We start from the raw sequence: 24,316 nt of genomic DNA, 5'->3' as shown, positions 1-24,316 counted from the left end.
AGAAATTATTTTAAGTGCTTTTTAAGAGAGCAATATGTACCAACAACATTTAGATTGCCAGCATCTATATGTTCCAGTATTCGAATGGGTGATGTAATGAAAATAGAAAAATTAATAATAAGATCAGCAATTAAAAAGAAAGATAAAGAAATTTATAACTTACGTAAGAAATATAAGTATTTAAAAAAATATAATAGAGATAATAATATACAAAATAATCTTCATGATCAATATATTTTAAATAAACAAGTTAAACTAACAAAAAAATTTGATTATCCTACTGCAGTTGAAAAACAAGAATGGATCAAGAAATCAATAATTAATCTTACAAATGTTGAAATACCAAATGATTATTTAAGAATCCTTTCTTTAGGTATGAGTATGAATCTTCCAATGCAGTCTAAGAATTTGCCAATAATTGCGGAAATAGAACATGCAATAAGGAAACTCCCAGGAAGTAAAGAAGAACAAACAAAACTAAGAACAGCCATAAGTAAGGATTTAAACAAATTTAAAGGTGAAAATAAAAATAGTAGTTATATTATAGATAAAAAAGCTGTTAAAATAGCTAAAAAAATGAAAAGATTAATCAAATTTTTTAACAAAAAACATATTTCTTTAGTCATGGCAGATAAATCAAAGCAATTGGTGATTATTAAAAAGGAGGAATTGTTATCCAAAAAATTAGAAATAATTTCATCGGATGACTATGAATTATTACCAAGAAATCCTATTGAAGAAATTAAAAGCAATCTTACTAAATTAATTAAAAAATATAAGAATGAAATTCCAGCCAATCAAGTTAAAAATATTTTGGACTTTAATAATGTAAGAGAACCTAAGTTAAATGTAAGAATCAAAACACATAAGCCTGGTAATACTTGCAGACCCCTTGTGGATTTTAGAAGAACTGTTTTGTATAATTTGGAATGTTTTTTAAAAAATTTCTTTCAGAATATGGAGAAATCAACCTATAGTATACAAAATACAGAAGAACTAATTAACGGATTGTTAAAAGGTAACTATAAAAAATCTTTTCGTATTATGAGTTTGGATATAAAGTCTATGTACCCGTCTATCACTTTAGAAATGATAATAGAAAGTCTCAAAACATATAACGTTCCTGAATATATAATAGAACTTGTAAAATTTGTATTTAATAATAATTACTTTAAAATTTCTACAGAGTATTATAGGCAGAAGAAAGGTATTGCCATGGGATCGGTTATAGGACCAAAATTGGCTGATAACTATATGAATAAAATAGATGAAAGAATTTCAAGTCTAACAGGTATTAAATATTATGCAAGATATGTAGATGACATAATAATAGTTTATGATTCTCAAATAGTTTCATCCAAACACATTGAGGAATATGCAAATAGATTACATAAAAATTTAAAGTTTACAAGTGAAGATGAACAACAAAATAAAATGAATTTCTTAGATGTCACCATAAAAAGAGAAGAAACAAGTGTATCATTTAGTAAGTATGAAAAACTATGTAATAATGGTAAAACTATTAACTTTAAATCTTACTGTCCTTTAGAAAATAAAAAGAATGTCTTTAATATGGAATTGAGAAAGATACTAAATCGAACAACTCAGCAAGAAAACATAGACATCGAAGTAAAACAATTGTTTAAAAAATTTCAGTTAAATGATTATCCGAAGCATATTCTCTGTAAGTGGTACAATTTATATTTAAAACGTAGATTTAATGTTAAAAACAGCATAGAAGATATTTCTTATGTAAAGTTTCCTTATGTTACTAAAGTTTTTGAAAAATATAAACCAATATTTAAAAAATTTTCTGTATGCATAGTTGCGAGCCAAAAGAATAAGATGTCAAACATTATCAGCATAATAAACAGTGAAAATTCGCCCAGAGACCAATTTAAAATCGCCGGTGTCGTATATAGGATGTCATGTACATGTGGAAGCCCAAATTATTACATTGGAGAAACCGGAAGAAGATTGGAGTTGAGAGTAAAGGAACATGAGGCAGCCATTAGACTGAGAAGAACGGAATCAGCATGGTTTTTACATTGCAGAAAATTTAATTGTAATATAAATATAAAAAATACTAAAATTTTGTATAGAATAGAAAATAACTTAGAAAGAAAAATTGTAGAACATTTCTGTATCGCCGAACATGTAAATTTACTTAATTTGAATGCTGGAATGATTGTTGATGCATGCTGGGAACGGCTGTTGGGTATAAAACGTAACCAACGAATAACATCCTGATGTATCCACTGAGGAGGCCTAGATGGCGAAATGCATATGGATAAAATTAATAAAATAATGATTGTTCCTTGCTACTTGTTTGGGCTCATAGAATCCTCGAAGTCGGAAATAGAAAGAGTATAATTTTTACTTGTTTTTTAACTAAAAATTTTTTATTTTTAGTGTGTTAAATATATATTCTATAATAGAGTGTAGTTTTATTATATGCTGATCTGAGGAGTTTTACAGGAAAAACGCCAACGAAAATTTGAAATAATTGAAGATGCACTATTTTGTAATGAAACATTTTTTTTTAAATTTTACTATAAAACCTTTCTCATATATTTTGTATTACAGTATTTAGATTACGTCAATCATTTTTAATTATAATTTAAAATGAATAAAAGTTTTAAATCTTTCGCAGACCATATTTTAGCTCTTGTGGACCACTGCTTGTCCGCTGACCACCGGTTGAGAACCGCTGCTCCAAAGCAAGAGCTAATCGCTCATTTTTATAGTGATTTTTAAATTCAGCAGATGAAAATACATAAGAATATGATAATTTTGAGCCTGAAACAAAATCATTGTTGTTCAGTGTAATCTGAAATTGTGTCGTAAATCTTCTTTGTTGTTTAAACACTATGTAGCGTAATAAATTCACACACTTGGCATTCTTTCATTCTTTCTCAACTGAACTAAAATAAAGATGAAAGAATGCCAGGTGTCTGAATTTATTACACTACATAGTGTTTAAGCAACAATCTTTTAGTATTATTAATTAATGCTGAATGCAGCAAATAATATAGCACAGTTAACCTCGAATTTCGAACGTAATTCGTCCCTAAAAGTTGTTCGAAAACCATAACAAAATTTCCCATAAAAAAAACAATATAAAATGGATTAATCCGTTTCAGACATAAAAACGAAAACCTTTTTTACTTTATTTTTTGCTATACAGTACTTCATCTATTAAAATGCATACGAATGCAATATAATATTGTATTGCATTCTTTAATATATATATTATAGAATATATATACTGTACAGTATATATATATATGTACTCTCTCTCTTTCTATATATATATGGGGGTTAGATGAGTAAAATTCCTGAACTGTTAAGAAAATAAACAAGGGATAGCAGAGGAGACGACATAGAACGGGGGAGCCAGACAAGTAAGGGGAGACTACAGTTGGATAAGGGGCAACCAGGACTAAAGACGTTACCGACGCCAAAACATTATAGTTCTATCCATAATTTAAAGACAGTTACTCTGGAAGATTATTGTTACTTCTAGTTCTCTAGCTTTTTAGTTCTTTATATATATATATATATACTATACATACATATACTATATATACATAGTATATGTATGTATATAAATGAGAATGTTTGTTTGTTCGCTATACACTCTTTAGCCATTGTTTCAATTACTACGAAACTCGGCAAATAAATTTTATATAGCCTACCCCTAACTTTATATAATGTCGTACAAACTGCAGAATACCTATTGGATTTTTGTAAATCAATGAATTTCTGTCTACATTCTGTCTACAATTGGATTTTACATGTTGCGCCATTTATTGGTAAAAAATTTAACAAAATAATAAACTAATATCATTTTTATAAAAAAGGATTAATTTAAACAATATATACAGTACATACATATATAATTCACTTAATCACTGCGACAATGATAAAGCACAAAATAGAAGCGCTATATAATTACGGCGACACGTAGCATATAGCACTTGCCTGCTTGCAACAGAAAGTGTTATAGATTTTTCACAGGCTAACTATTTAATTTTCCACATCTAACGACTTGGGTTTCTTGCACGCTTCACAGTAGCGGTAACGTATTTATATTAGGACTTTTGTCTGTCCGATTTCCACACGCATGCACAATGACTTTAGTGTTATGTTCCGTCGATCCATTAGGCTTATAACTTAAGTCTATAGTCCGGTGCATAAAACTATCGTACTTTGGTACTTAGTTACTCGTGGGTTCGGGCTTAGAAAACGGGCTGACCACGCGGGTTTTCTCCACTTAAGTCGGGTCCAGCTTGCCATGTCTTCCTGAGATGAATCTCCCGGGCAGATCGCTCACGTGTCGCGTTGCTATAACCAAATTAATTCTAACGAGAGACTATTTATCGTGACATCGTCACAATGGCAGGCTGCAATCTTTAGTCACAACATTCTCAATTCTTTTACTGGTGGTCTTGCTCCTGTATATCATACTTTTTTCTGTCAGCAATACAATCGTGACAGTTATCTAACTTCGTCCAGGAAAAATTTTTGAATCAAAATAACGTGATTTTCGTTTCAAACCGGAAGTTCCTATATATTTAATCCAAGCCTCCTGCCCCAAACTTTTCAAATTTGTTCTCGACTTTTATGTGTCCGACTTCTTTTTGCAGATTGAGGAAGACCAGACAGTCAACAATCGAAATTCATAGGTCCAATTTTTTCAAATTGCAGTACAATAATTTTTTATAAACGCAATATTGACGTAAACACTTTCCACACAATTAATACATTCTAAGAGTTTCTCATTTCCCGGTCTTTCGTTTGTCACGGGATTACCGGAAAAAGCCGTGAGATCCCGGCAATAGAATTATTTTCAAAGTATAAAAAATATCTTTAAAAAACGAAAAATAATTATTTTGCTTTATTCATACACAATAACGTGACTTCTTTTAAACACTTGGCAGATTATCCATCACTTTATTTAGTTGGGACGCTAGTTACAAGTCACGTTTCGGGCATTAGCCCCTCCTCAGCCAACTAAATAATCAAACATGAGAAAATTTTACATATATTTACGGAATTTTAATTCGTGTATGTACATATTGAAATCAAACGAGAAAATTTTACGTTTAGTTGGCTGAGAAGGAGCTAATGCCCGAAACGCGACTTGTAACTGGCGTACCAACTAAATAAAGTGGTGGATAATCTGCAAAGTGTTTAAAAGAAGTCACGCTATTGTCTGAATAAAGCAAATTAAATTAAAACACGGTTTCATCGGAATCAAAAGAGAAAAATAATTATATTCGATTTCAAGTAATTTAATACGTCGTCTGCAATCTTCAAAATCATATTAATAATGTTGTGTAAGATATATATTAAAAATTACCTTTGAATTACGTAGACATTTTCACAAATAGAAAAAATTTATTAAAGCTTGCAGGAAACTGTATAAAACAACAAAAATGCTTTGAATTGAGTTGAAAATTTAAAAAATGAATTTTGATCATATATAAATTACATTTTGTCTACTCTAAACCGATATAAGTATATTTTTTTAAGTTTGAGTTTGAACAATTCTTTAAATAGTTGAGACTCCAGATTGGGCTAGCATAAGAGATTTAAGAGAGCATAAGAGGGTTGGTTAATTGTAGAATTTCATACGAATAAGCAGATTTGAAGTTTTTAAAGTCGCACAAAAATAACATTGGGAAGGTTTTGATAAAAGAAATGTTCGAGGATTGGATGCTACAAATGTGCTCTGTGATTATTTTGTGATTTTTGCGGTAATTCAGGTCGGAGGATATTATATTTAGTGTTTACGTATATCGGAAGGCAAGAGGATTGACATAACGTCAAGTAGGACTTTTAAATCCCACCCCTTTTTAAATTATTTGCTTAAAACCGTAATTTTCGGTTATCCGGATTTTGAATTTTTGATTTACCGGATTTTGTTATCGGATTCTATCCGTGACCTCTATAGAACTCTGGTNAGTTAATCTTAATTTAACTTTATTTTATCTTTATGTTTTTTTTTCTTTCTTTATGTATTTCTTTCTATTAATATTGTTAAACAATCTGCATGACAGATTGTAAGTATATATCTACTATGTTACACCAAAAACTTGTATTTCTATCTTAATTCAGTACTGTGATATCGATATGTAACTTTATACTAATAATGTACTACTCCGCCGTCTTTTGTTTACTTACAATATGTTAAGCGGTTTCTTCATCTGCGAAATGTATTTTGATAAATAATGTGCATATATCTCTCAGCTATGTATTAAACGGTACTGAGAATGCACCTACAGGGTGTTTAATAAAAGAATTGAATTGAATTGAAATTGAAAAATAACATTGGCGACCATTACTATAATCAATTGACAGTATGTTTCCTAATATAGGTTTGCTAGTTGTAAGTAAAAGAAGAATGTAATTATCGGATTTTTTGGTTTGTAGTATTTTAATGTTTTTCTATTAGAATACATAAGTGGTTTTCATGATAGAATTGTTTCAATTATATAGTCGTTAAAAAAGGATGCTTTATAAAACGATTCGCATGTGATCCATGTTTCAGTTATTCTTATTATACGCGGATATTTTAATTAAAATAAATTCAATGATGATAATTTGTTTTTTTATAGACTTTGTTCCAATTTATAACCGAAATCGTTTGTGATTTTTTGATAACATTTTTGTGATGAAGTTGTGATTTAGTTTTAAGGCTGACAGTTCCAGTTCATAGCCACAAGTGTGATTATTTATGGTAGATTTTCCTTGTTGGACTTTGTTTCATTGGATATCACCTTGCAGTCGCCTTTGACAAAGGGAGAAGTCTCAACGTGAAAACTTTTCTAAATCAACACTATGTCAGTCACTGCCTATTATTAAAGTATCATAGTGTAACTTTGATACTTTTGCCTTCTAATTTCATAAAAAAAATTGGTAGTAATCGTTTACGTCTAAATTTTGTTCATTTTCTTAAATCTGGTGAGATTTGCATATCTTTCCAATCATCCATGAAATTTTGTTTTCATTTTTATAGATTTCGTGAAAACTTGATCTCGGATCTAATAGATTAAAACATAATTTATTGGAATCTAATTATTTACTATATTATCCGGTAAGTATATTATATAATTTCAAAAAACATTTATAAAAATAGTTTAATTAAACATATTTAAATTCAATTAATGATAGAAATTCGATATTAAAGTAATGTTAAATAAGTAGTCAATGCTTGTGATTAACATAGAAAACTATCTAAATAGACTTATCAAGATATAAAAAGGACTTTTATTCGATATTTTATCACTTAAAACGGATGTATAAAAATACTTTTAACATTTATGTTTAAAATATTTATATTTGTAATGTAACTACGATATAATTCTACTTTTGACTTATTTTCACTAAAAATGAAGACAAGATAAAATATGGACCATTTATTTTGTGGTTTAGGTCCATTTTTGAATAAAATTGAGAAATTGCATAATTTACATATAATTTAGTGTAAACTTTTTATTTATAAACAATTCACACTTAGTATTTTATAACCACCATATGCTTTGATCAATTAAAAATGTCAGTAAATGACATTGTTTAACCATTGATTATCAGTCCTGTAAGTCCATTTACGACCAAACAAATATATTTAGTGAAATTCACATAAAAGTTTTTATGTAATCAACTTATATATTTCTAAAATCATAGAAACATTGCCAAATTTAGTAGACTATTTGTATTTTTAAATCGACTAAAATGCAACCTTTGAATATTTTGAAAGAATAAACAAACTTATACCACTTTCAAAATAAGCAGCCCATATGTTGGATGAGGTTTTGCAAAAGTGCACCGTATACTATTTTATATAAAACATCAATAGAGGACACGGAATTTAAGACGTTACGTTTATCACCTACATGTCACCTACTAGTTCCTAGCAAAATTAAGGTGCATGTTAAAGGTTTTCGTGGATCATTTTGACTTACATGTCAGGGAAGACTACCAAAATTTGAAACAATTGCCCTGGCAACTTTGTATAATGATGCCAGACCTATTACATACAAAAAATATAAGGATACGGAGCAATTATTACCTGATATACCTCCTGTGCATCATGAATATTTCAAAACACTGACACAGAGAATAAATACTAGCAGTATCTTATGTTAAGTTTAACAATATATAAATATAATTAATGTTCAAATTAAAAAATACTACTCCTATGTTATTTCTTATTATTTATTTATAAACAAAATTGGATTAATACAAAATATATTTTAAATGATATTTAATTTTTCATAATTGAAATTAAATGATTTTTAAAATTGACTAATTATGAAAATGGTGCAAGTCCATTTACAGCCCATAAATATATATTATTTTAGTTAAATTAGCCTAAAAGAAATTTATATAATCAAATTACATATTGATAACTTAGTAGAAACATTACCAGACTTGTCATAATTAATTTATATTTTTGAATTGACTAATATGCTAACCTTTCATGTTCTCAAAACGACAATAAATGAACTTACACCACTTTCAAAATAAACAATCCATATATTACAATAAATGTATTAAATTTTATCATATTTTGTAGATGTGTATTATAAATTTCTATTTATAAATATTACAAATATAAATAGTAAACAATATTGAAACAATTTATATTAACAATTTAATAGTTAAATTGTTTTGATAAAATATGCAATTTAATTTTCTATGATATTATAGAAATAATATAGACTTGTTTATATTTAATATTTTAGTGTTATTTTTTTTATCAGTACAGTGTTATTATTATTTTAATTTTCTTAATTTTTTCTTTTTTACTGTTATTCTCAATTGTAACATGTATCTTTTATTTCAAATTAATTTCCGAATACAGTATGTCTGCAACAAAAAAAATTAAAGAAACAGAAGTGTCAGCATACTTTGACAACGAGTTGTCAGTCTCAGAGACATTGAGTCTGACAGTGATGACAGTCAAAGTGATGTTGAAGTTCCGGAATACAGGGATTTTTATTCAGATTACGACGAAGAAGATGCCTGTATTCCAGAACTTCAACATCACTTTGAAGAAGCTGCGGGACCTTCTTCACCATCTGCTGGGCTATCCATGTCATCCGCCGGGCCATCCACGTCGTTCACCGGGCCTACCACCTCATATGTTGGACCATCCTCCATTCAGCTTTCTGATGACGAGTTGGAAGATGAGGTGTACCTTGAGGTTCTGCCACCAGAACCATCTCTACCCGCTTCTTTCCCCAGCCTCCTCCTGATTCTCATCCTGTAGAATATTTTAACATTTTTTTCACTTTTACTTTACTTTCCCTTATGGTGACGGAAACTAATAGGTATGCCAAGCAAGTTATAATTGGCATGGGGGAGAATGTTCCCAAATATCTGATGTGGAAACCAGTCACTATTAAAGATATAAAGGGGTTTTTGGCTATTGTTTTTGCAATGGGAATTGACAGAAGACCAAAAATATCAGATTACTGGTCCACTCTTCCTCCCTACATACATACGTGGTATGCGGAAATTTGTAGTAGGTACTGCTATTGCAGTTGCTTCAATTCTTCCATCTCATGGATAATAGTAAGTCACCTGGCTCAAGGGAATTAGGTTATAATGCCTCTGCATGATATCAACCTTTGGAGGATCACGCAAATAGGGTGTTCCGACATCATTATACTCCTCATCAACAAATAAGTGTCGACGAATCACTAGTAGAAATAGCAGAAATTATGTATTGAGCAGTACTTTTCCATACTCTGTCTGAAAATATAACAACATTAATTCTTTATATTAAAATCAAAACACTTTAGAAACTAAATCAATTATTTACCTATAACTTCCTTGATTAGCAAGATATCATATAGTTATAAGAATTTTTTTAATAACTGGAATTGTAGTTAAGTTATTCCCTATACCATCTGTTTCAGAAGTTTGATCATCATCCTGAACAAATGCTAGAAGTTTCTATGGATAATTTTTTAAAATTAGATGAGGCAGCCTTAGATGACATTTAGAATATAGCTACGGTAGTAATTAAAAACTGAAACTTACTAGGATTGAATGTCTACTCATTCTAAAATGACTTTGGAATGTAAAATCATCAAATGTTGGTATAATAGATTCCAAATACATTTTAACGGATGATAACAGTCCATTTCCTTGATTAAATTTAATGATTACTTCATTTTGTCATGATCTGACATAGCTTCCATTTGAATAATTATATTTGTTATTTCATCATTTTTGGCTAGTTTGTTTGCGACAATTGTTACAATAATAATTTTCACTTCATCCACCATTTTACCTAGTTGTCTAACAAAGAATAGTCGTTCAATGATGCTCAGAACATTCTTAGCTCCGCCCACTAAGCCACTCAGAATTCTAACTTGTTCTGCGTTACTGAACATGACCCAGGTTTTTTGTTACTTTTTCCAGTTGGTTTACCTTTATTTCTTGAATGAGTTCACCAATTCCGATAATTTCCCTTCTTGATTTTGCCTTCTGTTTCTTTGTTGTTTAAGCTGTTAACATCTTCCTTTATTAGGGATCATTCTCATATGAGTTATTTGACCCTGAGGTCTATTGGAAAGATATTTACTAGAACCAACAATGCATCAGTTGGGGTCGTTCTGTAAGCCTTACAAATGTTTATCATGTATTTCCTTTGAATTCATTGTAGTTTTCTTTTTGTTTCAATTTTGTTTGCTGATTCGCCTTACACCTGTACACTGTATAAAAGCACAGGTTCAATCACCAATCTTGATGACTAATGGTTGAAGCCCCAGACATTTCTAGAAATTTGCATGTGTGTGTTGCTTTTCTCAAGCATTTTTGGTGAATTTTGTCCTTTCCAGCTGAGTTCCCCACCAAAAAAGATGCTCAGGTATCTCATTTTGTTCACATTTTTTATTTTGTTTCTGTTGACATTTATGTCAATTTGTTTTTTTAAGTTGTCCTCTTCCAAATTTTTTTGAACACACTAGGATCTCACATTTTTTATAATTTATTTCCAATTTATGTGTTTGACTCCACTTGTTTATCTTCTCCAGGCTTTGTTTCCTTCCTCTGCTAGCCTATTTCAATTCTTGTTTGCTATCATTAGAATGACATCATCTGCAAATGCCAGTATCTTTGCTCTTGCTGTTTGGTTGTATTTTTCTAACAGTGAACAGCTGTCAAATGCCTGGTCCACTTCTCAAGACCTGAGGGCATTCCCTGACAACCTGCTTTATAATGTTGATGTTATTAGAGAAGTAGCCTGCTTTTCTGTTATGTAAATAATTCCTAAGTATTTCTTGCATTTTTGCAGGGTATTCTGTCTCATTAAGTCTTTTAAATAAGTTCGGCCACCACAGGTAGTCAAATTCTTTTTTAAAATGAACAGAAATTATCATGGCATGTTCTCCCTTCTCCCATGCATTTGTTATAAAGTCTTTTACCCAGAGAGTGGCTTGGATTGTTGACTGCCCTTGTCTAAAGCCAAACTGCTGTTCGTTAAGTTTGTCATTTTTCTAGAGGTGGTGGTATATTCTATTATTATCTCATCCAAAAATTTTCTAAGTACTGGTGGTAAACTGATGGGTGTGAATTGCTCAGGAATGTTTGCTATCTTCCAATTGTCAGGGAAGTAGTCTATTTTGAGACATTCATTATAAAGAGAGACAAAGGCAATTGGGACTTGTGTATGCAGACTTCACCATTTCTGTTGAAATTCCATCCAATCCTAAAAGAGAAGAGAATGTCATTATTTGTATGGGTTTGAGAGCTACTGTGATCGACTCTGATTTCCCTGTGAATGTCTGTGTCAGTATTCAGATTGTTGCTGGGGAAGTGATAGTCTAATATTGTCTTTTTATTCTGAGTGATATCAAAGCTGTTTTAATCAAAACTCTCATTGGTTTTGTGCAGTACATGTACTTTCTTCCTTCCTTGAAATGCAACTTGGAAGGGAACATTCCAGGGGTCTTTTGTATAATCTTTCCACAAAACTCCTGCCAACTCTTAGATTGTGTCTTGTTTATTATTCTTTTAAATCTCTTTTAATGCCTGTCTATATTCATTCTTTAGTTGTTGCTGCCTGTCTTTGTTACTGTTTCTTACCATTTTTCTCCTTAGTCTTCAGATTTGTTTTTTTTGTCTCTCTAAGTTGTTGGTCTACCAGGGCACTTTCTTGGTGGTGCTGATAATTTTTATTCTGGTTGATTGTATGGCAGCTGTTTGTTGCACTTCGGTGATATGTGTCACATAATTGTCAGTCTATACTTGTTTATCTGTTGGAATTGAAATTATCTTCATTTGCTGGCAAATATTTCTTTAAAAAAATCCCAGTTTGTTGTTGTTTGTGGTTTTTTCCCAGTGGTCTTTGTGCCAATATGAAAGTTGTTTATTTCAGTTATGAGATAGCGATAGGCACTTCCCGAGGGCAGCAGGAGAGTTTTGCAATTTTGTATTTTATGCTCCACTTCCTCCGTGGTGAAAACTATTGTTTCGGCTTTCAGCATAGGCAGTGTAAAAATGATCATATTGACAGAAATCAACTTGTGTTTGTCCATGATATCAGAGATCATTCTTCCTCTTTTGTCCTCTTGGGGGTGGAACCAAATATGCGAGTTAGTGTTTATACCCCCTATTATTATTATTATATTGTTATCAATTTTCCTTACAATCTCTTCTAGTTCACTGACACAGGTTTCATTGTCCTCCTCTGGAAAGAGATAAGCATTTATGTAAATCTATAGTTTTTGATATATGACTGCAGCAGTAAATTTTGTTAGATAATTACGGAATCATTGCACGTTCGATGTTCTCATTTCTAATTATTATACCACTTTTGGTTCTGTACAATTCGCCAATTTCCAAATCGCACTTTGTTGTTATTAATTATATATAGTATATGGTTCTTGTATGGCTATTATATCTATGTCCAGCTCATTTGCAGTTTGTATTATTAGAGAACAAGCAGATTTACTTTTCTGTGCATTTATCTGTAAAATTTTTATGATTGTGAGATTTAGATCATTGGTTCCTAGTCTTTGTTCATTTTGCTTGTAGGTGTCCACTGTGATTATTTTTCTTGATTTCCCATGTGTTGTGTTTAGAAGGTAATACTGAGTGTGCTCGTTTATCAGATTACAGTCCATAATTGATTCTATTGATTACTTGTGTTTTTACTTTCTGTCACTGGACATTCTCCACTTAGCACATTATGCTCGGTTGAACATCTTTTACCTTTGGGAAGTTTTTTTATTAGCTTTTCTACAGTTCGCACATGTTGGGAGTTTATCCATTTTCTCACAATCTTTGTATTTATGCTCTTTTGAGCAGTGCGAGCATTTTTGTCCATCTTCACAATCTTTGACAAGATGATTATAGCCACAACACCTGTAGCAACGTATTATCGGAATTAAGTCGTCAATCCTGATATTTGCCAAGGATATTGAGACATTTTTTGTGCTATCAGGGTGCCTCTTATTTTTGGTAAAACAGAAATCACTACATGTCTGCAATTTGGTTTGATTAGTCCTTTGTTAAATGTAGTATTGGTTTTAGTGTTTGCTAGGAATTCTTCTTTTGGGATCGAGTAGCAGCTGTCGTTTTGTTCATACAGCATTTCCACTATTTCTTCATCTTCAACAGTGTTTGGATGTTTAACACTATTAGTTATTGTCTTCTCCCTGTTGATAGCTTGCATTTTATTTGTTTATTTTTATCATGTTAGACTGTGTTCTGTCTTCTTTTTGTGTTGTATACAGAAGGAGTGCGTGATTGCATCCCATTTCCTCGCTGTTTATTATTTTACTATTATTACTTGGTTTTGCTCTTTGCTTTAAAATCTTGGTGTATGTCGTGGTCATCTCTGTTTTGTCCTGTTGTGTTTTTTTGCTATTTCTGAGCTCTTTGATGATTCCGATCATCTGGTCAAGTGCTCTAAATAGCTTTGTAATGTTTTCTCGAATTTCTCTTCTTCCTTCTTTTTTTTAAATTTTTTATGGAAGAGATGGTGAGTTCAGGACAGAGATCAAGAATTTAACCCATTCTCTGTTTTGTTTCCTTCAAAATAGTCTCTTCCAGACTTCCCATCTGAACAATTATACTTTCCATGTTCATCTTCTGGACCATTGACTCCACTAAACAGAGTTTACAGTCACTTGTTTGTTTAGTTATGGCAACGCAACACTTGGATGATCTGCCTGGGGGGATGTCTTCCAGGAGGTCTCATTAAGGGAAACTGGCCACTATTTAGGCATTACAGACGTGGAGTAAACCTGGAAAACTCCATGTTGCCTGCCTGTCCAAGTAAGGCATTAACCCACGACCAAACTCCCAATTTTCAGGGTACAAAGACTGCTTAACCACTGGTGGTCTTAAGTTCACAGTCACAAACCCACCCAGTGGTTGCTTCTCGTCTGCAGCATGCTCAAATGGTTCAGGAGTCAAGTACCCTTCCTCAACTGCAATGTTCTTGCCATCCCCGTGACTAGAAAAGCACCTTAGAGATCCTTGGGTGCCCAGAAACAACGCTTTGTGGCTGTCGGCCATGATATTGTATATATTGTTGTTGTTAAAAAAAAAAAAAAAAAGATTGTATATATCTTTTTTTCTTCGAATTAATCCTATACTTCCTTCCTGTTTCTTTATCTCTTCTAAGACCTTCTGACCTACCCCTTTTGCCCCTGGGGTAGGATTACTTTTTCTAAGAAAATAACAAGAGAGGGAGTGGGGCCATGGGAAAAGACCGTCCTGGGTATTTCTATTCTCCCTACCCTTTGTTTCCATATTCATCTGTCCTATGTTCTTATTTTTTCATTAGTTATAAGTTAGATATAAGTTAGCTATATAAGTAAATTTTTTTGTTGTCACGTGTACGAACCCTGCCGACAGTGGAGGACAAGCCTGTTCCTTTTTTTTATGTATAAAAGAGGCATAAAGTTTGTTAAGTTCGGATTCCTAAAGTAAAGATTCTGTGTGATAATTGAATTTTGTATTTTTCTTATGTTTGTAACTTTCCGTTCGCGGAATTGTATACCTGTCCTGTAACGAACAACCACAGCTTGTTGCAAGACTCCAAAAATAATAATAAAAAACATGAGTTCGAAAGTGAAAAGTCAAAAGCTGAAGCTTAGAGGGCTAGTGTGATTGGTTTCCAACTAATGACCGCTAGAATAAAAGAGATGGACTCCACGCCGCAGTAGCCAAATGACCAGTTGTTTTCTGTAGTTAGTAGAAGTCACACAGACCCAAGATAATTTGGGGCAGAAAGCCAACAATCTTGTTCACAATCACAACCCCACTCAGTGACCTAAAACCAGAAATAAGTCAGCTGATCGGAGAAAATGAGTTATGAGTGGCCAAGAATAACATTTTCTTCTGTGAACTTTTATCAACAATTTCTTCCTGGCAAACATCTCTGTTTTGATGGTAATGAGGCACCTCTTCTCCTACTGCTGAGGTTATCTTATCTACGCTTTGACTTCTCATGATTGACCTGGCTCAACATCACCCGATAAACTTCTTCTTCTTGGATCTTCGTTAATTGATCAAGTTTATTCTAAAGTTGCTTTAGACAAGATCCAAGTTCTGTTCAATGTATGCAAGTCTCCTCCATACTGGCCTGTAACTTTATAATTTCATGTTCCCTGACTTTGACAACACTTTCCATAGCTTTGCAACCTGTGCTTTAAGCTTGTAATAACACGCTAAAACACAGTCCATTTCTTGAACAGATAGATTTCTTGTCTTTTAATTCGTGACTGATGACAGAATGAGTCTCCTCTATCTGAATAGTGGACAAATTCCTTTTGGGTTGGATAGATACTCAAGGAATTGCACTTTGTGTTTGCAAAATACACACTTTGATGTATTGATTATGACTCCATAGTTGCAAAGTCTGGTAAACAATTTGCGTAAGTGTTGTAGATGTTTGGTAAGTAGATGCGATATTCTCTATTTGTCTTGGGACACTGAGTATGTCACTGATAAATATGCAACAAAAATTGAGGTCTCTGGTAAATTCGTCCATGAAGTGTTGAAATGTTTGCACGGCATTGCACAAACCAAAAGATGTGAAGTTGAACTCATAGTCAAAACGGTATAATGATGGCCATATTAGGGATATCTTTCGGGGCTATAGGAATATGGTGAAACACATGGACGAAGTGGACAGATAAGAAACATTGACAACCATGGAGAGTAGATGCGATATTCTCTATGTGATGAACAGGATAACGGTCAGGAATGGTCCGTGCATTAAGTAGACGGTAGTTGCCGCCACTGGTTGTCTTTCTTTGGAACAAGGTGTAATGGTGATGACCATTTGCTAGTGTACGGTCGGCAGATTCCTTGAGATAGCATAAACTCAAATTTGCACTAAGCCAGTATGTACTTGTCTGGTGCAAGTCACCAGGGTACTGGATATCCAGGTGTTCTGATGATGTGATGTACGGGTGCAATGGTTGGAGATGAATGTATTGTTTCGCGAAACTCGCTCAGTAGTCAGTGGTATGTAGAGTTGCTGGCAATAGTCTGAACAGACAACGTCGTGACGCTGCGAATATGTTTGCAGCTTAACAGTTGTGGTTGAGTCAATGAGACATTTGTTGCAAAGGTCTGGAAGTCCATAATAGGATAAAAAGTCAGCTCCTATTAATGGTTGTGTAATGTTGGCAACAATGAATCACCATGTGAAATTCTGTCAAACAGAAAAATCAGGCGTGATTCTTGCATGGCCATATGTTTTGATTGCTATTAGTAATATAGGTTAGATACATTTTGAGATATAAAATTTAATTTGTAAGGAATTTAATGTAAAGCATTGATACATATTGAATTATATAAAAATAAACACTGATACAACATAGATTACAAATTTAAAAATTGTACCCTCTACTGTATAGTACACTCCGTACTGTGAACTAAATCTGTGAACCCCATGCATCTTCTTTGCCCATTGTAATGAATAAACATGTGTTCCATTTTTAAACTGAAGTATGTATATATTTTTGATCTGTAGATAATATACGATTCGCTGGTATTTTATAATCAGGCTGCGCGTGACTCCGCCTTGCTCAGCGAAGACTCGCTTTTAACTATGTATCACAATCAACTATACGCACATCATTTCCAGTCATGTGACTCCACTTCTGTACCTAGGGTGTCTTGCATGGTGTAAAAAAATTAATCTTTATTATTAATTTATATAACTTTTTAAAATATACATAATTGTATGTAAAATGGAAAATAGAGAGGTTGAGGCACAAGTTCAAACATTAAACGTGTACGGGTAGCAGAAATACACGTTACATGTTTCAAATCCAAGTAAAAATTGTTGAGGCACCTGTTCATAACATCACGTGACTCAATGAACATCGCGCATTGACTCACGGGAAATAAGTTGAAAAAAATGGCGGAAGCATTTTGCCAGGAAAGGTAAATAAACAAATTAAACTGTTTAAAAGTATTTATATGATGTTTAATAACACTAAATAATTATTTTTTTTTACTATAATTAGCGTCGTGTTAACTCCGAGAAAAAGGAAAGTTCAAATGCGGTTTTCTTGCTTTCACGACATACTTCTGTTAAGAGAAGTAGTGACTATAAATGCTTAAATAATCGTTATTTTAATAAAATAAATCATAATTTTAACCCCAAACAGAAAAAAAATGAAGACGTTTAAGCCGATCGTGTACTCACCAAGCTACACGTAGCAAACGCCATTATCGACGGTCCAGAACTGCCAGATGGCGGCGCTCACCCGTTACCCGTACACGTTTTGGGCTAAATACGTGTGCCTCAACCTCTAATATAAATTGTTTATATATAGTATAGATACTTTTTATGTAATAATTTAATAAATAGTAAAAAGTAATAGTTAATTTTAATTAAATAGTAATTTTTATGTAAGAAATGTTAATACTGTATATTTCCACTTCAGAATATTATATCTTGATTACATTTATAACCAAAAAAATTATTACTTTCAAATGCCAGGAGCCGCACGTCCTGTTGCAACTTGTAATAACAGTATTGTCATCTGTGCTAGTAATAAAAACTTCACTACTGAGAGTAAATTAATTAAAGAAAGAATTGTTTATTAAAAAGAAATCAAATAAAACTGTTAAGAAAACTTTACATGTGGTAAATAAACAGAATAAACCAAAAGAATGTGTTAAACATAATGTAACTTAACACGTAATCCTAAAACATTACAAAATCTTAATTTTAAATTAATACATGGAAAAAAATGGTTTGACAATAGGAATTAATTTACTTATATATAAATCACCTACATAGAAGTTACTAAAACTAATCTTTAAAAAACTATTGTTGTTATATCATCATAAAATAGATAAAATCAATTTCATTTACAAAGTAGAAAAACGCATTTTAATTTAAACTTTACATGTAGAAATTATGAAGGTTTGCTCAATATTCCGTTTTTTTCGTATTTATTTGTCAATCTATCACAAAGAACCAGCCGAAAAGGAAGATGCGTATTAATTCATTTTATGATATATGAAATTATTAGTGTGTTAAATAAAAAGTATAGATTAATTTTATTGCTGAGCGCTCATCGCCACATGTGATTTTGTTTGGGAGAACTAATCGTGCATTTATTAAATTGATACTTTATATTGATCGAAAATTACTGGCGGAATATGAACGTAAATACATATACATAGGTAAATGCGAACTACCTACCAATTTTCTCTCTCGCACCAAAGCAAGTCATTTGTACGCAGATTAAGAGACTCATAATTTTTTCGTTTTCGTTTGTATTCAAAGAGCGATGTATACTGCTATTGATATTTGTTATCACGAAATAGTTTTGGTAGCTTTTTTGCAACACGAAGGATTGATTTTAGATAAACAAATATGTGTGCAATGCAAGAACGAATGAAACTTAGTGGAAAATAGACAAAAATATTATTTTCTGTGTACAATTTGCATTAAATTTTATGCTTACCCTACCTAACATATACTATCGGACGGTCGAATGGCCGAGTGGTCAAGGAGTGTATTTTTTTTTTATATTTCTCCGTGTGAGCGGCACCCGTTTAAATTAAAAATTCCTGCCGAACGTGTTCCTAAATTCCAGTCAGAATGCGCGCTGTCGGACGGCAAAAACGGCCGCTTGTAGCAGTAGTTTACGGTGGAAAGCAACATGGCGTTCTCCATAGCTCAAACAGTTTCATTTTGGGGTCCATTATGTGGTTTTATGAATGAAATTTTAGAAGTTATATATGTACAAGTGGTGATGTATCTTCTCGAATGGTACCCGGCATTTTAATTTTTTTTTCCTGCTACTTTGAATGCTCTGTCAGCAAAATAATCCATTTCATGGTTATATTTTACAATCAAAACTCTTCTTTGGTCTTTAAAAATGCATATTTTAAAATCATAGATCCTTCTGTTATGATAGTACAGGCGCCGACATCTTTCTTTCTTTCACCTTCATTCCTAATTGCCGAACAGCAGTGCACTCATGCAGTAGTGAAGATGCAAGCAACCGCTATTAATTAACGAATGAACCCAAGGTGGCAGCCTCCACTCTGGGGGATCCAGAATCGAGTTGAAAAATCTTTATGAATTTTTCGGGAGATGGTCCATTTGGATATGTCAGGCTCCATCCCTCACCAACCCGATCTCTCCATTGTGGGCCTGGCCAAACCAATAATAGGCTTAGGCAATTAAGGACCCACAAATGACTCGCTTTGACAAGATAGAAAATTGATACAGATACACGCAATGCTCATATGTATAAGAAACACTAAAACGAAAAATATATCAATGTAAATAGCTTGATTATTTTAACCTACCATTGTCACGTTAATCGCGATACTCGGAAGGTACGAAATTGCACAATCTGATTGGTCAAGTAGACACCAATTGGAAATATCTCTGAAAAAATTTAAAATATCAGATTTTTTCCTAATGCTAGCTCTAAGAATTTCATTGCTAAAGTTGCAAAATACAGTAATTCATTTTTATGTTTGGGCTACAGATAGCCCAAACTGGCTACTTTTGAAGCACAACTTTGGTACTTTTTGACTTTCTGATCTGGCAACATTGTTTGTTCTGTTCGTCACTTTATTTGAAAATGCCGTTCAATATGGAACCTGCTTCTGAGAGCTCCGATGTCAATCCATCGGAAATTTTTGAAGACTTGACCTGTTTTACGTTTTCGCAACATATTCCCACTGAAGATGCAGCCCAAAAATTCTGCCATCTGGTGGGAATGGTTCCACATCCGGACTTATCCGGTTTTATTCCGCCTTGTCCTCAATGTGGAGGTAAGTTTTCCTTTTCCTTCATTTCTCATGTGCCAGGAGTGTCTTACGTGAATATCTGTTAGCTAATTCAATTGATCGTATTTTTCAGGCGCGATGGAAAAAAAATTGGATTCATCGGAGAAGTTCGGATATATTTACCGCTGTCAAAAATTAAAAGAAAAAGAAAAAAAGAGGCGATAAACTGGTGGCTTCGTCTGGCGGGCCAAGTGTACCGGTGGGCTCTCTAGTACCCAAAATACGTTTTTTGAAGGAGCTAAAAAGGCTCTCAGCTAAAAAGGTATGATATCGTGGCATTGGTATTATATTTTCGGTAGCCATATTTTTCTTTGTTCTTTGTCTCTTCTTTCTGGAATGTTCCTGTTTGCCCTAAACATTAGGGTGTGCCTGGTGACTCATATCTAAGACAAAAGAAAATCTGTAGCCCGAGGGGTAAACAAGGTTAACAGATTGGACAACTCACAAGGGAACTGTCGGGAGCTTTGATTAAATATTACAAGTTTAATATAGAGTTTTTACACATTTAATAAAAGATAGTTAATAATTTTATATTAACTAAATTTTATTAAAACTTAAAAGTATAAAAACTCTATATTAAACTTGTAATATTTCCTCAAAGGGTTAATGTTACCTATGGTGCGAAAATTGCGGCGCTTCGGTTAGGTTCGTTTTGTTTCCATTAGATTAACCCTCAAAGCAAATGCCGTACTGTTTTATAGTAGTTAAACACAAATGTGCAAAATTTTAGTAGTAATTGTATGTAGTAAGTGAGATAATTTTTTATTTAATAGGTCCTAATGCTAATATATGCATGGATCATAGAGCAGCCAGTCACCCTCACCACAAAAGAATGCGGCGTGGCCATTCAAACAGCGGTAGATTGGTTTAATTTCTGCCGGGAAGTTGCGGAGGTTTTCGTCTCTCAACAGCAAGACATCAAGATTGGCGGTGAAGGCCTACACGTGGAGGTGACAATCGAACCATCTTTCTGACTTTGCTGTTATGTTTATGTCTATATACATGTTTTCTTTTCAGATCGACGAAACCTTCACGAGGAGACGGAAATACAATCGCGGACATGTAACTAAGGGCCACCAATTAACCATATTTGGTGCCTATTGTCGGGAAATGCGAGAGTTGATGTACTGGCATGTAAGTAGTAGCTAAACATTATTTTCTAATTTTCGTGAAAGTTCGGTATGCCGGAAGATGCACTGTCCCGCATACATTGGCGCATTTTAGATGTTTTCAGTTATATTTTTCGTATTCTTTCAGGTGGACAACAAAAGTAGGCGTGTTCTGTGGAGAGACATGTTCAGATAAATCGCTCCTGGTAGCATCATCGTTTCCAACAGCGCGCCTCAGTATCGCGGTTGTACGACGATGGGCTTCTCGGATCATAAGACCGTTAATCACAGCTAGCAGGGCCCCGAGAGGTAAATAGGATGAAACTTCTATGTGTTAAGTGAAAGAAATGAACGAGCGTTATCGAAAAAGGACATTTTTCTTTTTTTCTCCGTGCAGATTCATCGACATCGATGATCTTGAGGCTCAAACTCAAAACATCAAGTGTCGACATCGCTGGCTGAAGTCCTTTCAGCCAGCGATGTCCATTAAGTCCTCCTGTCCATTAAGTCGCTCCGCACGGACAGGAGCCCGCAGAGCTACGCATGTACATACGTATACAGGACGCGGTTCCTGTCCCAGTTGCCAACACCATCAGCAAAATTCCGGCAGTTCGTCGAGCATATTGTGGCAGTCTACCCGGGCCCCGGTCGTGAGGGTCTCCAGCTGAAGATGATTGGTGTGCCCGTGGACGAAGATCAGCCACCAGATGAGCCCTATTTTGATGTGCCCGACAAAGAGGAACCGCATGGAGATGACGACCCCCCAGTGAGTAGTGCAACTTTTGTATAGTGCGCGTGACCAAAGGATAGTTCTTTGCAGATGTGAAACGTGGATTATGTGATTTTTCAGACATCTGACGCAACCAACATCACCTTTGTCGTCGACCCAGAGGACCAAGCCGAGGCGGGGACCAGCGGCCTCACGTCAGCAACAGCATAGACTTACCGACGTCGCCAAATAGCGAGAGGACAGGGCCAAGGACAGCGCCTCCTCTTGTGGAAATCGCAGAGGAGGCGCCGTGAAGGTGAGTATCTGTTTTCTTTGCTTTTTACATCGGCAGTTTAGTTTAGTTCACACTAATTATTATGCCTTTTTGTCCTTTTTTTTAGCTATTTATAATTTATTTTGTATACTAGTACTTTCTATATATTAACAGGACTTATTATACTGGAAAATTATGAATGCAGATATCTAGTCTTATAGTTCAAAATAATGTTCTTTATTTAGTTCACCTGTTTGAGGACATTATTATTAATATATATAAATAAAGAACATTATTTTGAACCGTAAGACTAGATATCTGCATCCATAATTTTCCAGTATAATAAGTCCTGTTAATATATAGAAAGTACTAGTATACAAAATAAATTATAAATAGTTCACACTAAGCTCGATTCGCTGGCGAAGGCGAAAAACATAGCGAATAACATTTCAGACATAACGTCGTTTCCAGTGAATTTCGAAAATCGCTTCGAAGTTCGGAACTGATCCCCAAAAGGGAAAATGATTTTTCCTAATGAAAAAAAAATGTCGAGCTGGTTAAGGACGAAATTTCAGAAGTGGCCATTTTGTTTTTCAAGACAACGTTTTCGCTCGCTTGCAAATAATCGGCTGCTTAAAATTCGCAATCGCTTTCCGTTTTTGGTTGTATGGGTCAATTTCGCTAAGCGAATAAAAATCGCTTTTCGCATTGGTTTTCGATATTCGCTCAGTGTGAACTAAGCTTTAAGCCGGAAATGGTTAGAGACTTTAGAAGCGGTTCCTATCGCTCGCGAGAATTTTAACAGCGACGTGATGAGACGCAATACTTCTGTTTCGGCGGGCGTAACAAATTCATAAAAATTCGAATTATTGCTAAGTAATCTTTATAACTGAAACTAAAAATTGTATCAATACAGTGGTACCTCAGGATACGAAATTAATCCGTTCCGAAACTGAGATCGTATCATGAAAATGTCGTAAGGTGGATCATCTTTTCCCATACGATTACATGTAAAACCAAATAATTCGTTCCAACGCGAAAAACATACTCAAATTAAAGCCAAGTAATACATTTAAAAAAATAACTGTAGTAAGAAAAACAAATGAAAAATGCGAACTAATGTAACGTCGTATGGTGAGTTTTTGTTCGTATCGTGGAGCAAAAATATGTTCGAATTTCATGTCGTATCCTGAAAATTTCGTATGCTGGGGCGTTCGTAACCTGAGGTACCACTGTATTTTAATTTATTTTATTTTACCTATTTGATTATATAATATAATTATTAATAATTATTAGTAATTGGTAAGGAGGGGGGCGAGAACCCCCAAATTATAAACCCGGTAAAACTGTCGATTCGGGGGAGAGGGTTTTCACCCCCAACCGGTAGACCCCCCTTTGTGATAAAAAAGTACTTAATGAACCACACGCTACGAAATCGGAGTCACGTGACCGGAAATCACGTACGTATAGTCGCGTGTGATACATAGTTGAAAGCAAGTCTCTGAGCTACGCGAAGGCCGATTTTGGGGGACTCGAGAGAAGGTTCCGAGTGTCATGTGACCCGCGGCCGGCACTCCATTGGCCGCGGAGCGCGCTACATCTCTATGGCTGAGGAAAGACCACGTGATTTGGCTGTCATGCGCAGTGCTGTCCTTGGAGCGGGGAAGTGCGCGACTTAAGAGAGGTGTGCGCGCGCATTTGTTTTGAATGGTAGGCTCCCGTTTTAACCGTGGTGTCACGTGACCGGAAATAACGTAGCTAATTTTCGAGGGCTTATATCTCGTGAAGGGTCGCGCGTAGGGGTGTGGTTCATTAGACATTTATTGATCACAAAGGAGGGTCCCCCTCCCCCGCTCATAGAATGTTACCATCAAATACTGAACGAGGATTTTATTCACGATTTCAAAAATCAAC

The 24,316-nt window shown here is 33.8% G+C and overlaps 1 protein-coding gene and 1 long non-coding RNA gene across 2 annotated transcripts; one reads left to right on the top strand and one right to left on the bottom strand.

The window, feature by feature from the left end:
* Positions 1 to 281: 281 nt before the first annotated feature.
* On the top strand, positions 282 to 2,302 carry LOC111641948. Its single transcript, XM_023388202.1, has 5 exons — positions 282 to 517; positions 623 to 849; positions 955 to 1,018; positions 1,187 to 1,684; positions 1,826 to 2,302. Exons 1-5 carry the CDS (start codon positions 376 to 378, stop codon positions 2,248 to 2,250), a joined length of 1,356 nt encoding a protein of 451 aa, XP_023243970.1. The 5' UTR covers positions 282 to 375; the 3' UTR covers positions 2,251 to 2,302.
* Positions 2,303 to 8,809: 6,507 nt separating this feature from the next.
* Positions 8,810 to 20,770, bottom strand: LOC111641930. The gene is made up of 3 exons (XR_002759494.1): positions 10,057 to 20,770; positions 9,836 to 9,969; positions 8,810 to 9,765 (listed from the first exon to the last, which is right to left on the bottom strand). It is a non-coding gene; the product is annotated as an uncharacterized LOC111641930 (long non-coding RNA).
* Between the last annotated feature and the right edge of the window lie 3,546 nt (positions 20,771 to 24,316).

This window comes from Centruroides sculpturatus, unplaced genomic scaffold (genome assembly GCF_000671375.1).
Source record: "Centruroides sculpturatus isolate CEXI.00-Female unplaced genomic scaffold, Cexi_2.0 scaffold1126, whole genome shotgun sequence".
Lineage (NCBI taxonomy): Eukaryota > Metazoa > Arthropoda > Arachnida > Scorpiones > Buthidae > Centruroides > Centruroides sculpturatus.
The sequence above is the reverse complement of the archived record's forward strand: the minus strand, read 5'-3'. Positions and strand labels throughout refer to the sequence as shown.

Coding starts and splice junctions, on each gene's coding strand:
- LOC111641948 (XM_023388202.1), top strand. CDS start 376: ATGAGTATGAATCTTCCAATGCAGTCTAAGAATTTGCCAATAATTGCG. Junction 518..622: donor GGATTTAAACAAATTTAAAG/GTGAAAATAAAA, acceptor ATATTTCTTTAG/TCATGGCAGATAAATCAAAG. Junction 850..954: donor TAAGAGAACCTAAGTTAAAT/GTAAGAATCAAA, acceptor AATTTCTTTCAG/AATATGGAGAAATCAACCTA.